We start from the raw sequence: 17,752 nt of genomic DNA on the forward strand, positions 1-17,752 counted from the left end.
CCCTAACTTTAAGTCCGTTGCACAAAACATTTTAAGGTGAATTTCCCCCTTAAAATAAGTGAAAAGTTAAGGGTGCCCATGAGGTCCCTTAACTGCTTAATTCAGTATGGATATCAATGTAAACAGCAGTGGTGTAAAGTACTTAAGTCAAAAATACTTTAAAGTAATACTTAAGTAGCTTTTTAGTCTATCTGTACTTTACTTCATTTATTTTTTTGACAACTTTTACTTTTACTTCACCACATTCCTAAAGAAAATAATGTAGTTTTTACTACATACATGTTTCCCTGACACCAAAAGTACTCCTTACGTTTTGAATGGTTAGCAGGACAGGAAAATGGTCCAATTCACACTTATCCAGAGAACATCCCTGGTCATCCCTACTGCCTCTGATCTGACGGACTCACTAAACAGAGAACATCCCTGGTCATCCCTACTGCCTCTGATCTGGAAGACTCACTAAACAGAGAACATCCCTGGTCATCCCTACTGCCTCTGATCTGACGGACTCACTAAACAGAGAACATCCCTGGTCATCCCTACTGCCTCTGATCTGGAGGACTCACTAAACAGAGAACATCCCTGGTCATCCCTACTGCCTCTGATCTGGAGGACTCACTAAACAGAGAACATCCCTGGTCATCCCTACTGCCTCTGATCTGGAGGACTCACTAAACAGAGAACATCCCTGGTCATCCCTACTGCCTCTGATCTGGAAGACTCACTAAACAGAGAACATCCCTGGTCATCCCTACTGCCTCTGATCTGGAGGACTCACTAAACAGAGAACATCCCTGGTCATCCCCCACCACTGGTTAACAGCATTTGTTGAGGTGAATGTTGCTTTCATCTGCTCTGGTTACAAAAGCAAAACATCAACCGGCTACCTACTTAGCTAAACAATGGAAGGAGCACAATCCATGGATACAAAGCTACTGTAGCTGGCCATTTCGCTATAGTTACTCTGTAAGCTTGCTTGAGGTACTAGAAAGTAATATAAACAAGTTGAGAAAAAAGTAAATACAAGAAACGTGGTTTATTATTGTCTGAATCAATTTGGTTATCCTGTCTTGATTGTAGAAGTTCTATTTTGCTATCTAACAAAATGAAAGCAAATCTATCTGAGAGAAGTTTAGTCCAATCAGGCCGTCTCCATGGAAACCAGATACTCTTTCTGCCATACATGCCTTCAAACTACCGTAAAACCCCTTAAGTATGCCCTCGACTAAGGAAATATTTGAGGGGCTCAATGCAACGCCCTTAAGCAATTCCCTTAGGTAAGGGAACATTGTGCAACATCATAAAACATCTTAGGTTATTTTTCCATCATCTTTTCCCACAAAAGTTTCCTTAACTTTAAGTCAGTTGCACAAAACATTTTAAGGCAAATTTCTCCCTTAAATTAAGGGCCCGGTTGAATAAAACATGGCTATAAAACCCTTAAATTATGCCCTTACTTGAGGAAATGTTTGAGGGCCTCTATGCAACACCCTTACATAAAAGTGTTTCTCTTAAGGGTTTACCTTTAATAAATCATTTTCCCTTACCTAAGGGAATTGTGTAAGGGTGTTGCATAAAGCCCCTCAAACATTTCCTTATGCAAGGGCATTATTTTAAAGGTTTTACGGTAGTTTGAAGGCACGTAAAGCAGAAAGAGTATCTGGTTACCATAGAGACGACCTGATTCACTGACAATGTCTCTTCAAAGAGATCACATTTATTTTGGATGATTGCAAAATAGAAGTTCTACGTTCAAGACAGGAGAAACAAATTGATTCAGAAGATGATAATAATAACGCGTTTCTTCAACTTTTTTTGTCTCAACTTGTTTCTATGACTTTCTAGCAAGCCAAGCTAACTTACAGAGTAACTTAGGTACCTAGCTAGCCAGCTAGCTTTGTAGCCATGGATTGCGCACCTTCCATTGTTTAGCTATGTAGCTAGCTAGATATCTATTTAGCTGGTGGATGTTTTCCTTTTGAAACCAGGGCAGAGGAAAGCAACATTCACCTCCACAAATTCTGTTTACATTGAGATCCGTAATGAATGAAGCGCGTAAGGGACCTGCACCCTTAACTTTTTCACTTCATTTAATAAGGGGGAAATGCACCTTGAAATGTTTTGTGTAACTTTAAGGGAAAAGATAAGTGGGAATTAACTTAAAATATGTTGTGCAACCAGGCCCAGATCCCAAGCTTTGATATAAATACGATGAATGACTCATATAACATACATCTATAGTGTTTATTATGATATTCCTCCTCTGCCTCTTTGTTATTGTGACCCCTCCCTTTCATACTCATTATTTCACTCTTAGGAGGAGATTGAAAAGGCTGTGATTTATTTTCTGAAGGCTATTGAGATTTCAAAGATCACACCAAGGTATGCAATCTAACATGAGTCATTTTCCTGTCTCCATAGTTGACCAAAGTGAGCCGTACCCACACTCTTTGTGACAGAAAAGTTGAATTATTTATTTGATATGTGGTCCGTCTTTCATATTGTCTAGCACAAAGTGGCATCATGTCAGTCTATGTTAAAATAGATCATAGAGGGGAAATATTCACAGGATGACGACAGGCTTAGGTGGGGAGTATGGGGGATGAAGGTTTACTCTGTTGCTGGGGCACAGAAATATCCAGGAGTGGGAGACTTAGTGAAAATGTAGGCCTTTTTTCGATATAGTTCATCTCTTGGTGCGCAAACATATGGTACAAGTATGAAGTTGCTCTTAAGATTCATATTTGTTTCACCTTAAGGGTGAAAAGGCTAGCCATAAGCAAATAGCAAAGCAATAAGAATATCAAACTGAATTATCTACTGGCTTATATGCCTTGTGACTGTACACAGATATGTTATGAGATTTATGCAAAAGGCTCTACAGACAGTAAGAGGTGCATTATTAAGTCATAATATCATATAGGGCCCACAGAGATCCTATTAAATTACAGATCTAATATGTAATTATATGTGTCAATGAAGGGCTGCTGGAACAATCCCAATTAAGACCAAAGGGAATGACTAACACAGCCCAGACTAAAGTACTCCTTCATCCCTGGAGGATAAATTAGTTTTAATTATGTTAGAAAAACTCCAGTAATCTCTGCATCCTTTTTAGTTGATAAATTCCACCCTCGTGGCCTGTAAGATTTACCATAGGGCTAAACTCTCCAGTCACTCATTGAAAGACTGCTAATTTATAGGAATTTTCATCCCAAAGTCAACACTTGGCTTAAATTAAAAATGTACTGTATAACTGTACTAAAAAGATCAGATACTGTTTTTCTGCTGTGTAAATTATTGATCTCAACAACAGGTTTTCTTCTTTCTCTCATACTCTTTACTTTCGGGCAGATACCACTTTTTGGTGTTCAATGCTTCAGTGCTCTACTTCCAGATGGTCCGCCCGCTCCTGCGGTCCGGGCCACGCCAGCACCTGGTGCCCACCCTCACTCAGGTGGTCAAGGCACTGGAGGAGGTTGAGGAACAAGACTACAGTTGGAGGGCTCAGCTCATGCTGTAGGTGGCTCTAACTGTCATGCTTTGTCTCATCATACAGTAACAATCAGTAATGCCAAATGTCCCTCAATTATGACACTGAACATTTATGAATCAAGATTTTTTTTAAATATATTTCAGTACAACGATTTGTATTGAGGTGCAGAGTATAGTGATTGTTGTATCCATTGTCTCTACATGCAGACACCTTGTCGAATGCCTTGTGGATGCTGGGAAAGGGAAAGAAGCTTCTAGTTTTGCCAAGGCCACCTCAGACTTCATAGAGTCACATATCCCTGACCTGTATCCAAAGATATTTTCCCTACAGGTAAAGCCTCGTTTTTTCTTTTTCTTATGTGCTGACTAAAGTCATGAACTCTTTTTTCGAATGTGGTGTCAGAGTCTGGAAAGACACAACTAGGGTCTCCCTTGTTTTGACTGTCTTTTGGTAGAGCATGGTTACATGTGGGGTTAAACTGGGTCGTTCTATTTATCTACTAATACAATTACGTTACTCCTAGGTACGACACAAGCTGTTTGACTTCACTAAAACCCCCCAAAAAACTGAAGCAAGTCCTGTTTTATCAGTCATCTACAAAATGCAGAAGCTCAAACAGTAAGTGTTCTCCCCACCTTTATCTAACATGATATTATTTGGTTTAATCAACTTAAGAGTTCTTTGTCACTTAACTTTTCCATGCCCCGTTGAGCGTCTTCGTAGGCTCAATGTTTTTTTTTGCGACAAGAGATTACACATCAGAGTATGTTTCTTTTCCAACTATGGATGTATTCTGTATCTTCATTGATGAGACTGAAAAGCAATAACCACAATAACCGTTAACAAGTTGCAGCTCCATATTTTGAAAGTGCTTCTGGGATTAGGTTGTGATGTGCATATTGATAGTCTTTTCCTTTGAAAAAGCATTTGAAGAATCATACTGCAGCCACTGTCATTTTTTCCCCAAAATTGTTTACAAGAAGCGAAAAGCTTTGATATCATTTTTTTGCAGCCATACACATTGTGCTTTTTAAAGACTAAAAGGTTATTGTTTGCTGTGGTATGTCTGTTTATTTGTTTGCCATGGTTTAATGAGTTGCGAGTGGGCTGTTCTTTATTAGTGGTCCTAAAGATCATGTTGCATAAGTTGATTTGGACCCTCTGTACCCACTGGACCTAGGTCATTGGGTTAGTGATATGCTGTCTCTCAGCTAGACCCGGAGCATCTCAGAGGGGACAAGGTTATTAGACCACTGATATTTATTGCCCGTTAGTATGGCTTTTGGTACTACTAAGAGGAAGACCAGCACCCTCTCCGCAGGCGTGTACTCTACATGTCAGACTATCTCACGGTTAACAAGCGGAGCTATAGACATGGGCAGCATGAGTCATACATCACCCAGACCCTACCATCATCATGAGAATTATAAACAGTAGGTTAACATGCCCTGGTTTCAGTGTGTGTGTGTGTGTGCGTGTGCGTGTGTGTGTTCATTCTGTGTTCCACAGTAAGGTTGATGACGTTTGCGAGGCCAGAAAAGAGGACGCTGCCAGGATTAATGAGATTTTCCGGATCCTTATGCATTCTGCTGCAGCCCAATCCCCTGTTATAGCTCGTGGCTCCAGCCCTTGTCTTGCTGAGAGCCCCTCACCCATCCCTCCAGCTGACAGGTCTACATCTCCTCTCCTGTTGCAATACTTACTATCATCACTACAATTGGCCTAGTAATTGCCCATATTTCGTTTGACTCTATTGACCTGTTGTTGAATTCATGTGAATTGATAGTCTATCTTCAACACCTATACAGTTGCTTTACATCTCAGTAGCATCAGTCTGAATATTACATCGATAAATAGTTTTTACTCTTACAGATGATCAAAGTATTGTGAATGTCTTATGAATGTCTGACTAACCATGTTAATCTTATACATTGTTTCTAAAGAGTTGCCTTCCTCCTGGAGCTAGCCTTTCTGGCCTTGCAGTTGAAACATCACCAGATGGCAGCGGACTGTCTGAGAGAGCTGAAGACAGCGGGAGTCACTGTGAGTGGCGGCCAATCACAGATAACTCTATTATCATGTCTCTATATTCCATATAGAGTAATGCAATTATGCAAACACATGCACGTAAATTGACCCAATTTTTCAGTCGAGGTCTCGACAAGAGACTTGATTAGCTAGAAGAGGCCCACTTATTCCCTTTACCATCAGTTGTATTTCTCAGTAATTCTACATTACATGTGTGGGTGGAAATGGGTATTGGGTAAGGATAAAAGTTAGACATACAACGTCATCTACACTCTCACTTTTTTTCCCACAGAGCATCTCAAAGAAATAATGCTGATCAAGGATCATTATTATAGAAAATGTATCATAATGAATACGATTATGGACATGGGGGTCCTGATCCTGAATCAGCGCTCTACTCTGAGACACTGTGGATACACATGGCTGGTCTCACTATAATTTAGTAGTAGAAATGCCATGCTCCTTACATGTTTTGAAATTCTCTATTTGTAGAGTGTTGGCCAGTGCATCATGATGGAGTGTGTCCAGTGTGACCTGGACCTCCAGAAGAAGCAGGAGGGGGGGATGAAGGACTACTCCAAAGCCAATGTGGAGGTGCCCTCTCCTGTGCATGAGTTAGCAACGTTAATGTGCCAGTTTGCCACCCAGAACATATTATAGTTCATCAATACAGTGTTAACTGAGCTCAGAAGAGCCTAGCACCCTTTACGCATTCATTCTTTTTACTGCAAACCAAGCTGTGGATGTCATTGGGAATGTGTGTTGTAGTATCATGATGTTACAGTATTATCTAGTTATTATACTGTTAGCGTGATTCAATATATTTGATGCACCATACTTTGTAGAATCTGTAGATGCATTAGGCAGTCCTTGCTGTAGTTGTTGCCTGGTCCCTTAGGCCCAGCTGAAGGTGATAGGCAGACTGGACAAGGTGCTGCAGAGTGCAGTAAGAGAGGGGGATGCCAAGGTGATGCAGGCGGTGTGTGCCTCACAGTGGAACACCTGTCTGCCCCTCCTTCAGCACAACCTCAGGAGGAATGTCAAGGGGGCGCTCCTCAAAGTGGCCCAAGTCCTGGAGGACACATACAGGTGACTAACCCACACACAGAGGCCATTATGTGTGTTTGTGCACTTTCATGCCTGCTTGTGTGTCCAATCTAGTGTTAACTTTGTTCTCGCTCAGTGTGCAGCTGGAGATGCGCTGTCAGGTCCACAGTGAGCTGGCAGTGATCGAGGAGGAGGAAGGGAGGCTGGAGCCCGCTCTGCTCCACCTCCAGAGGGCACTGCTGCTGGACGAGAGGGGGGTGCACCACGAGCGGCTCACCTCAGCCCTTAACCTTTTGCAGCTTCGCGGCACCCTATATCAGACCCCCAGCAGCACAGAGGACAAGGCTGCCATGCTCATCCAGCAGGTCTGCGGGCCCCTTTACACTAAATACAAAGCAGGACTGGGGAGACTTGACCTGACTTATCCTACTGTAAGGTGAAACCTGGCAGTAGGGTGAAGCAGGCATTCATTATAATTGCTGTGAAATATAGATTGTGATGTTCCTGATAGGCATGTTTGTTGTTGCCCGACTGTGTGATGAAAAGTCAAACTGTGATGATATGTCAAACTGTGAGATGGTCAGTCAGTTGGTAAAATGCTTTGAGTAGACATCAGAGTCGGCCTTGCAGAGAAGAGAGATCATAGTAGGTGAAAACAGCATGGGTGTCAGTCTCTGTTCTCATCTCTGTCTGTCTGTCTGTCTGTCTGTCTGTCTGTCTGTCTGTCTGTCTGTCTGTCTGTCTGTCTGTCTGTCTGTCTGTCTGTCTGTCTGTCTGTCTGTCTGTCTGTCTGTCTGTCTGTCTGTCTGTCTGTCTGTCTCTCTCTCTTCGTTGAAGGCTAAGAATGGTCAGCCACAGGAGGAGGTGAGAAAAAGACGGCCCATGCTGGTCAACGCAGGCCTCACCCTGGCCCCCGACGCTTTCCAGGTGGTGCTCGACGCAGAAAGCACTGCAAAAAGTACAAACTATGTTTTTGAATAGCCATTTCATTTTAGAATGACTTTCGTCTTTCACCAGCCGTCTATAGGATTGCCTAATCCTCCTATGTAAAGCTCATTATTGGTGATAAAGGTACCCTCAAAACTATGACCAAGTTTGGAGGGGGCTTAGTTGGAAAGAAAGGCTTACTTACTTCACAGCCCAGCATCCAAGTACTAGAACCATTTCTTGGAGGATTTGACTGACTCCTTGGTTCGATATTTCTGCATGACAAAAACCCTATAGCTCATATGCACTGGATCAAAGAACCTATGGAGCCCTGGGGCTAAGGGGCTGGCACTCTTTGATCTCTCCCCTCTTTGGCCCCCTTGTGCCCAGGATCAAATGAACACTCAGTTGCCTAACGACCCAGCCAGGGCCCTACATCTGACAGCCAGGCCATGAGACTGGAGCAGACTAGTTGCCTATACAGACACGGGTCATGACTACTTTTACCTAGCGATACCTCCTGTGTTACGACACTAACACCTCAAGCACAAACTGGCTTTTGAGGCATAAAGGCAAAGAAACCCGATGATGAAGCCGTTTGAACATCTAAGCAACCCGAGTGACCCCGGAGAAATGTGCTGAAGATGAACGAATGAATAATAGGATGTAGTGTTTGTACCATGCTGTCATTGGTCCCCAGATTGTCATCGGCAATGTGCTGTAGTGAGACGTGTCTGGCTGTCTGCGAACTCCGCAAGCGAGAGCAAGGGACTAACCTTGGAGCACTCTGCCTTTTAAAACGCTGCAATCAGACGGAGGCAGAGACCTCTTTTACATTATTCAAGCAGGAACACTATGTGCCTCTCGCTGTTGCAGACACAGTTGTGTGGATCCTTTGTTCAGGGATGTCGTTTCTTGATTTCTGATTAATCACTGATTCCTGGATTTTCGGAGTTAATTTTCTTTTTAGAAGCCGATAGCTTACTTTTTTTTGATTTTATGCCAATCACAACGCTGTTTGTAAGGGCTGGGAAGTGTCTGTGGCAAGTTGTAGGCTCCTTGGATTCGTTCCAATTTGAAAGTGATTGTCCATCATTGTCATATGACGTATTTTTGTATTTGTTTGTGTGTACGGCACCAATATGATGGACTATTTATCACTATTCCAATGCAGTTGGTTTCTTCATGTAAATGTGTATTCAAATGTGTTTAGTCCCCTCAGGCACCAGTGGACCTGGCGGTGTGGCTCATCTCTCTGCTAAGGCTCAGCACCACTCTGCATGTGTTGAGAAGGTACAGGGACACCTGACCAGACAGGGAGCTGGCAAGAATGACAGGGAGAGGTGTGTATCATGTAAATATGAGTGAATGTGTGTGTGCATGCGTGTTTATGAGTGAGTGAGTGAGTGAGTGAGTGAGTGAGTGAGTGAGTGAGTGAGTGAGTGAGTGAGTGAGTGAGTGAGTGAGTGAGTGAGTGAGTGAGTGAGTGAGTGAGTGAGTGAGTGAGTGAGTGAGTGAGTGAGAATATATCAAGGTTTTCTACAAACATATGCTCTTGTCTTGATATCTTACCGGCATTAATACAAATGAATGAACATGGTGCGTAATCAACATTTTATGAACATGAACCATTTGGTAGCTAGCAACTTTAAATACGTTTCTATGTGCTAGGACACTGATGAAGTCCAGCTGAACTATGTGGCTTATTCAATTTTTCTGAATACTACTGGTACTGAATATCATTAGTAGGAGGTTTTTCAGGGTGAGGATATGGGATGATGTGTAGCAGCACAACCAGCCTTCCACCAGGCTTCAGTAATACCCTGAAGAATAAACACATCAAAAAGATCTGGAATCACACTGGGGGAAGAACATACAACCAGGGCAGTCGAACTAGCTAACGGAAACAAAGTATGGATAATTGTATACATTTTTTTCAGGGTGAAATTGTGGGCAGCCTTGGCAAAGACAGCTAGGAAGCAGGAGGTTTGGGATGTGTGTCGAGCTGCCTGTCGTTTCTGTCTGCTCTACGACGATGGACGATGGAAAGCTCCTAAATCAGACTGTGAGGAACTTCCCTTTTGACAACAGAAGGGATATATATATTTATATGTACTATATATTTATATAATATATATATATACAGTGCCAGTCAAAAGTTGGGACACACCTACTCATTCAAGGGTTTTTGTTGGCTGCTTTTCCTTCAACCTGCGGTCCAACTCATCCCAAACCATCTCAATTGGGTTGAGGTCGGGTGATAGTGGAGGCCAGGTCATCTAATGCAACACTCCATCACTCTCCTTCTTGGGTCAAATATCCCTTACACAGCGTGGAGGTGTGTTGGGTCATTGTCCTGTTCAAAAACAAATTGTAGTCCCACTAAGCGCAAACCAGATGGGATGGCGTATCGCTGCAGAATGCTGTGGTGGCCATGCTGGTTAAGTGTGCCTTGAATTCTAAATAAATCACTGACAGTGTCACCAGCAAAGCGCTCCCACACCATCACATCTCCTCCTCCATGCTTCATGGTGGGAACCACACATGCAGAGATCATCCATTTACCTACTCTGCGTCTCACATAGACACCGCTGACGGGCCTCATGAGGCAGTTTCATCATTGTGCTTGATGGTTTTTGCGACTGCACTTGAAGAAACTTTCAAAGTTCTTGAAATTTTCCGCATTGACTGACCTTCATGTCTTAAATTAATGATGGACTGTTGTTTCTCTTTGTTTATTTGAGCTTTTCTTACCATAATATGGACTTGGTCTTTTACCAAATTGGGCTATCTTCTGTATACCACCGCTACCTTGTCACAACACAACTGATTGGCTCAAATGCATTAAGATGGAAAGAAATTCCACAAATTAACTTTAAACAAGGCACGCCTGTTAATTGAAATGGATTCCAGGTGACTAGCTCATGAAGCTGGTTGAGAAAATGCCAAGAGTGTGCAAAGCTGTCATCAAGGCAAAGGGTGGCTACTTTGAAGAATCTCAAATATTTTTTGGGGAGGGTGGGGTTCTACATGATTCCATATGTGTTATTTCATAGTTTTGATGTCTTCACTATTATTTTATAATGTATAAAATAGTAACAATAAAGAAAAACCCTTGAGTGAGTAGGTGTGTCCAAACCTATGACTGGTGGTGTGTGTGTGTGTGTGTGTGTGTGTGTGTGTGTGTGTGTGTGTGTGTGTGTGTGTGTGTGTGTGTGTGTGTGTGTGTGTGTGTGTGTGTGTGTGTGTGTGTGTGTGTGTGTGAGTGTGTGAGTGTGTGAGTGTGAGTGTGATATAAACTCAGCAAAAAAATAAACGTCCTCTCACTGTCAACTGCGTTTATTTTCAGCAAACTTAACATGTGTAAAAAGTTGTATGAACATAACAAGATTCAACATCTGAGACATAAACTGAACAAGTTCCACAGACATGTGACTAACATAAATGGAATAATGTGTCCCTGAACAAAGGGGGGGGGGGGGGGTAAAAAGTAACAGTCAGTATCTGGTGTGGGCACCAGCTGCATTAAGTACTGCAGTGCATCTCCTACCCATGGACTGCACCAGATTTGCCAGTTCTTGATGTGAGATGTTACCCCACTCTTCCACCAAGGCACCTGCAAGTTCCCGGACATTTCTGGGGGGAATGGCCCTAGCCCTAGCCCTCACCCTCCGATCCAACAGGTCCCAGCCGTGCTCAATGGGATTGAGATCCGGCTCTTCGCTGGCCATGGCAGAACACTGACATTCCTGTCTTGCAGGAAATCACGCACAGAACGAGCAGTATGGTTGGTGCCATTTTCATGCTGGAGGGTCATGTCAGGATGAGCATGCAGGAAGGGTACCACGTGAGGGAGGAGGATGTCTTCCCTGTAATGCACAGCGGTGAGACTGCCTGCAATGCACAAGCTCAATCCGATGATGCTGTGACACACCGCCCCAGACCATGACAGACCCTCCACCTCCAAATCGATCCCGCTCCAGAGTACAGGCCTCGGTGTAACGCTCATTATTTCGACGATAAACGAGAATCCGACCATCGCCCCTAGTGAGACAAAACCACGACTCGTCAGTGAAGATCACTTTTTGCTAGTCCTGTCTGGTCCAGCGACGGTGGGTTTGTGCCATAGGCGACATTGTTGCCGGTGATGTCTGGTGAGGACCTGCCTTACAACAGGCCTACAAGTCCTCAGTCCAGCCTCTCTCAGCCTATATAGGACAGTCTGAACACTGATGGAGGGATTGTGCGTTCCTGGTGTAACTCGGGCAGTTGTTGCCATCCTGTACCTGTCCCGCAGGTGTGATGTTCGGATGCACCGATCCTGTGCAGGCGTTGCTACACGTGTTCTGCCACTGCGGGGACGATCAGCTGTCCATCCTGTCTCCCTGTAGCGCTGTCTTAGGTGTCTCACAGTACGGACATTGCAATTTATTGCCCTGGTCACATCTGCAGTCCTCAAGCCTCCTTGCAGCATGCCTAAAGCACATTCACGCAGATGAGCAGGGACCCTGGGCATCTTTCTTTTGGTGTTTTTCAAGAGAAAGGCCTCTTTAGTGTCCTAAGTTTAGTTAGTTGCCTACCTACCGTCTGTAAGCTGTTAGTGTCTTAACGACCGTTCCACAGGTGCATGTTCATGAATTGTTTATGGTTCCTTGACAGTATGTTTATGGTTCCTTGACTGTCAAGGAGGTGTGTAAACAAAAAACCTTAAAAATTTGGCAAGATAAGAAGTTGGGTCCACCCTTTACAATGAAGATCTGTGAAGTTATTTGGATTTTTACGAATTATCTTTGAAAGAAAGGGTCATGACAATTGGACGTTTTTGTTGTTGTTGCTGAGTTTATAAACACCACCGTTCAAAAGTTTGGGGTCACTTAGAAATGTGATGTGGGATATGAGATATGGCTTTTCTTTGCAACTCTGCCTAGAAGGCCAGCATCCCGGAGTCGCCTCTTCACTGTTGAGACTGGTGTTTTGCGGGTACTATTTCATGAAGTTGCCAGTTGAGGACTTGTGAGGCATCTGTTTCTCAAACTAGACACTCTAATATACTTGTCCTCTTGCTCAGTTGTGAACCAGGGTCTCCCACTCCTCTTTCTATTCTGGTTAGAGCCAGTTTGCGCTGTTCTGTGAAGGGAGTAGTACACAGCGTTGTACGAGATCTTCAGTTTCTTGGCAATTTCTCGCATGGAATAGCCTTCATTTCTCAGAACAAGAATTGACGAGTCTCAGAATAAAGTTATTTGTTTCTGGACATTTTGAGCCTGTAATCGAACCCACAAGTGCTGACGCTCCAGATACTCAACCAGTCTAAAGAAGGCCAGTTTTATTGCTTCTTTAATCAGGACAACAGTTTTCAGCTGTGCTAACATAATTGCAAAATTATTTTCTAATGATCAATTAGCCTTTTAAAATGATAAACTTGGATTAGCTGTGACGGTGTTCATAAGGAGTGGACCAAGGTGCAGCGTGGTAAGTGCTCATTATACATTTTATTATAACTCAGAACACTAAACAAAACAACAAACAAAGGAAAACGAACATCACGTTCTGCAGGCTTTCACTGAGCTGTACAAAAACAAGATCCCACAATTGAAGGAGGGGCTGCCTAAGTATGATTCCTAATCAGAGACAACGATAGACAGCTGCCTCTGATTAGGAACCATACTCGGCCAAACACAAAGAAATACAAAAACTAGATTGCCCACCCCACATCACACCCTGACCTAACCAAACTAGAGGAAATAAAACGTCTCTCTAAGGTCAGGGCGTGACATTAGCGAACACAACGTGCCATTGGAACACAGGAGTGATGGTTGCTGATAATGGGCCTCTGTACGCCTATGTAGGTTTTCCATAAAACAATCTGCCATTTCCAGCTGCAATAGTCATTTACAACATTAACAATGTCTACACTGTATTTCTGTTCAATTTGATGTTATTTTAATGAACAAAAAAGTAGTTTTTCTTTCAAAAACAAGGACAAACTTTTGAAGGGGGGGGGGGGGGGGGGGGGGGGGTGGTGTGTGTGTGTGTGTGTGTGTGTGTGTGTGTGTGTGTGTATATACTGCTCAAAAAAATAAAGGGAACACTTAAACAACACAATGTAACTCCAAGTCAATCACACTTCTGTGAAATCAAACTGTCCACTTAGGAAGCAACACTGATTGACAATAAATTTCACATGCTGTTGTGCAAATGGAATAGACAACAGGTGGAAATTATAGGCAATAAGCAAGACACCCCCAATAAAGGAGTGGTTCTGCAGGTGGAAACCACAGACCACTTCTCAGTTCCTATGCTTCCTGGCTGATGTTTTGGTCACTTTTGAATGCTGGCGGTGCTTTCACTCTAGTGGTAGCATGAGACGGGGTCTACAACCCACACAAGTGGCTCAGGTAGTGCAGCTCATCCAGGATGGCACATCAATGCGAGCTGTGGCAAGAAGGTTTGCTGTGTCTGTCAGCGTAGTGTCCAGAGCATGGAGGCGCTACCATGAGACAGGCCAGTACATCAGGAGACATGGAGGAGGCCATAGGAGGGCAACAACCCAGCAGCAGGACCGCTACCTCCGCCTTTGTGCAAGGAGGAGCAGGAGGAGCACTGCCAGAGCCCTGCAAAATGACCTCCAGCAGGCCACAAATGTGCATGTGTTTGCTTAAACGGTCAGAAACAGACTCCATGAGGGTGGTATGAGGACCCGACGTCCACAGGTGGGGGTTGTGCTTACAGCCCAACACCGTGCAGGATGTTTGGCATTTGCCAGAGAACACCAAGATTGGCAAATTCACCACTGGCGCCCTGTGCTCTTCACAGATGAAAGCAGGTTCACACTGAGCACGTGACAGACGTGACAGAGTCTGGAGATGCCGTGGAGAACGTTCTGCTGCCTGCAACATCCTCCAGCATGACCGGTTTGGCGGTGGGTCAGTCATGGTGTGGGGTGGCATTTCTTTGGGGGGCCGCACAGCCCTCCATGTGCTCGCCAGAGGTAACCTGACTGCCATTAGGTACCGAGATGAGATCTTCAGACGCCTTGTGAGACCATATGCTGGTGCGGTTGGCCCTGGGTTCCTCCTAATGCAAGACAATGCTAGACCTCATGTGGCTGGAGTGTGTCAGCAGTTCCTGCAAGAGGAAGGCATTGATGCTATGGACTGGCCCGCCCGTTCCCCAGACCTGAATCCAATTGAGCACATCTGGGACATCATGTCTCGCTCCATCCACCAACGCCACGTTGCACCACAGACTGTCCAGGAGTTGGCGGATGCTTTAGTCCAGGTCTGGGAGGAGATCCCTCAGGTGACCATCCGCCACCTCATCAGGAGCATGCCCAGGAATTGTAGGGAGGTCATACAGGCTCGTGGAGGCCACACACATTACTGAGCCTCATTTTGACTTGTTTTAAGGACATTACATCAAAGTTGGATCAGCCTGTAGTGTGGTTTTCCACTTTAATTTTGAGTGTGACTCCAAATCCAGACCTCCATGGCTTGATAAATTGGATTTCCATTGATTATTTTTGTGTGATTTTGTTGTCAGCACATTCAACTATGTAAAGAAAAAAGTATTTAATAAGATTATTTCTTTCATTCAGATCTAGGACGTGTTGTTTAAGTGTTCCCTTAATTTTTTTGAGCAGTGTATATACACACACACACAAACTAGATGTGTATATATATATATATATATATATATATATATATATATATATATATATATATATATATTAAGATTAACTAATTGTATCAAGAGGAATTGATTATGAATCCTAGACTAGTAACTGATTAAACCTAAGTAGTGGGTATCTCTGGAGGATTGTAGTGTCCGATACTCTTTGAGTTTACATGTATGTGTAAAACATGTTTTCACAGCCTAATTGATTTCACTAAGCCAGTCTATCCACAGCGCTCAACTGCTTAATTGAAATCATTAAATCATCTTACCTGTTTATTTGGGTGGAAATTAGTTAGTTATCAACCAATGATATTGATAACTAGCAAGTGGCTCACTGGTTAGTGTCAGCGGTAATGGAGATTAGTGTAGGAGGGAGGAGAGACTGGGTTGTTAACAGAACCACTGATGCATAACTGCACATGCTCACTCTGGCTCACTCGATACCCTCTGGTCCCCAGGTGAGCACAAGGCGGGGGACGAGAGCCCGGTGGAGGGTGGACTCCATGGTGACCGGCGTCCATCAGCAGGGCGACTGGCCCAGAGTGCGGAGAAGGACCTGCTCCGTTTGCTGGCTGAAGTCTGCTTCATCAATGCTGAGGTCAGATGACCACCTTTGACCCTTGACCCCTGTCCCTTAATATGCTGAGAAAATCTGTCTTCTAACGAAAACTTCTGTAGCCTTCAAACGGTTTGGCTTACAAACTGCTATGACCACTCTATGGTAAGATGAGACTAACGAACACGATGTTGTTCTTCATTTTTCTCGACAAGCATCACGGAACTCATCTGATGTCGGTACCGTCGATCTGCCAAGTTCTCTCCGTAGCGTACAAACAGTTTGGGCTACGCTCACAAGCCTTAAGACTCATCTGAAGGTTGCCCGGTACCACTTAAAAAAAATGAATGGAAGTGTATTCGGAAGTAGTTTAGTGGCCAATTTTGGGGGGGGAAATATGGATCCCAAAAAATATAAATCATTTCATGATCTTTCTTATATCTCTGATATTGGACAGACACTTTAAAACAAACTTCCTTTTGATTTATTTTTGGACTGTCTGTTTTTCTATGTATGAATCTGTTATTCAATGCTTTTCTATGGGCTAATAGCAGTAAGGCCAAATTCAGTGTTTCATCAAATAATGTTGATTCTAAAATCCAAAATCAAATTGCTAAACTATCCTTGGTATGACCATCTTAAAATAATTCCATATGTTAGCTTACTAGAACCCCCCCCCAATCCACAGAGGAGGGTGTATTATGATGCGAGATAGAGAGAACAGTTAGAGAGCTAACTTTGGTCAACTCTGAGTTCAACTCAGGATAACCGGGCACCTGAAAGTGGCTCACCTTTAATGGCAACGAATCCTTCAGAACTTACCTGCTCCGGGGAAGACTAACTCAGGGCCAACTCCAATTATCCTGAATGAAATCAGATTCTCCCCTTCTTGCAAAGATGGCGTCATCATCCCCTTCATTTGAGAAAAACAACTGAGTAAAGGTAGAGTCAGCGATATGATGTTTATTTAACAGAACGCAACATGCAACAATTTAAAATATTTTATTGAGTTACATTTCATATAAGGAAATCAGTCAATTGAAATAAATAAATAAATTAGGCCCTAATCTATGAATTTCACATGACTGGGAATATAGATATTCCTGGCTGTATCACAACCGGCTGTGATTGGGAGTCCCGTAGAACGGTGCACAATTGGCCCAGCATCGCCTGGGTTAGGGTTCGGCTGGGGTAGGCCGTCATTGTAAATAACAATTTGTTCTTAACTGACTTGCCTAGTTAAATAAAGGTTAAATAAACATGTACAAATATGCATCTTTTAGTCACAGATACCTTTAAAAAAAATGACCTCACAATGGGCCTCAGGATCTCGTCACCGTATCTCTGCATACAAATTGCCATCAATAAAATGCAATTGTGTTCATTATCCGTAGCTTATGCCGGAACATTCAATTCTCTGGCAACAGCTCTGGTGGACATTCCTGCAGTCAGCATGCCAATTGCACTCTCCCTCAAAACTTGAGACATCTGTGGCGTTGTGTTGTGTGACAAAACTTGTATTATCTCCAGCACAAGGTGGACCTGTGTAATGATTAGGGCTGTCCCCGACCCCAAAAAATATATTGGGCAACATTTGTTTTACTTGTATATTTCCATACATAAACACATTTTAATCAAATCAACTATATGACCTGAGCTTTTCTGATGCTTTAAGCGACCTGTTTGATGAAATATTTAAGACACACATGACTAGAGGGAGTCTGACCGCAGTTGATTTGATTGTGCCGCCTGGCTCAGACTTGATGCGCTGTTAAAAAAAAATACAGCGAGTGACTGTGACTAGCCCTCGTTGCCTCTCTCTCCTCCCTGCTGCAGCGACCACCACAGAACATCAGTGTGTGTATAGTGCTGTCTGTGTTGCTGAAGCTGCAACAAAATTACATCCATTTCTGACTGAAAAGTTATCTTACCAAAATCCCTAATTTGTTTAGGAAATAGATTGCATATTCCCTCAACACTTGCTCTCTTTACGTGACACATGTATTCTTCGCATGCACGTG

At 43.4% G+C, this 17,752-nt stretch overlaps 1 protein-coding gene across 3 annotated transcripts in view; it reads left to right on the forward strand.

Annotated features, from left to right (window-relative positions):
• The window catches only part of cfap46 (cilia and flagella associated protein 46), a 103,635-nt gene that overhangs the window by 17,966 nt on the left and 67,917 nt on the right, over window positions 1-17,752 (forward strand). For 2 of the 3 annotated variants that reach the window (XM_082975209.1, XM_014200142.3), the window contains exons 4-16: window positions 2,318-2,382; window positions 3,355-3,519; window positions 3,703-3,826; window positions 4,020-4,114; window positions 5,006-5,167; window positions 5,440-5,539; window positions 6,017-6,118; window positions 6,423-6,613; window positions 6,708-6,936; window positions 7,409-7,529; window positions 8,712-8,841; window positions 9,439-9,563; window positions 15,634-15,773. In XM_082975209.1, the coding sequence (XP_082831335.1) occupies window positions 2,318-2,382; window positions 3,355-3,519; window positions 3,703-3,826; window positions 4,020-4,114; window positions 5,006-5,167; window positions 5,440-5,539; window positions 6,017-6,118; window positions 6,423-6,613; window positions 6,708-6,936; window positions 7,409-7,529; window positions 8,712-8,841; window positions 9,439-9,563; window positions 15,634-15,773 (1,749 nt within the window). Of the gene's footprint in view, window positions 1-1,684; window positions 2,056-2,317; window positions 2,383-3,354; window positions 3,520-3,702; window positions 3,827-4,019; window positions 4,115-5,005; window positions 5,168-5,439; window positions 5,540-6,016; window positions 6,119-6,422; window positions 6,614-6,707; window positions 6,937-7,408; window positions 7,530-8,711; window positions 8,842-9,438; window positions 9,564-15,633; window positions 15,774-17,752 lie in introns of those variants that run through there. The other variant, XM_082975211.1, reaches the window with a different exon arrangement.

Source organism: Salmo salar, chromosome 01 (genome assembly GCF_965601325.2).
Source record: "Salmo salar chromosome 01, fSalSal1, whole genome shotgun sequence".
Classification (NCBI taxonomy): Eukaryota; Metazoa; Chordata; class Actinopteri; order Salmoniformes; family Salmonidae; genus Salmo; species Salmo salar.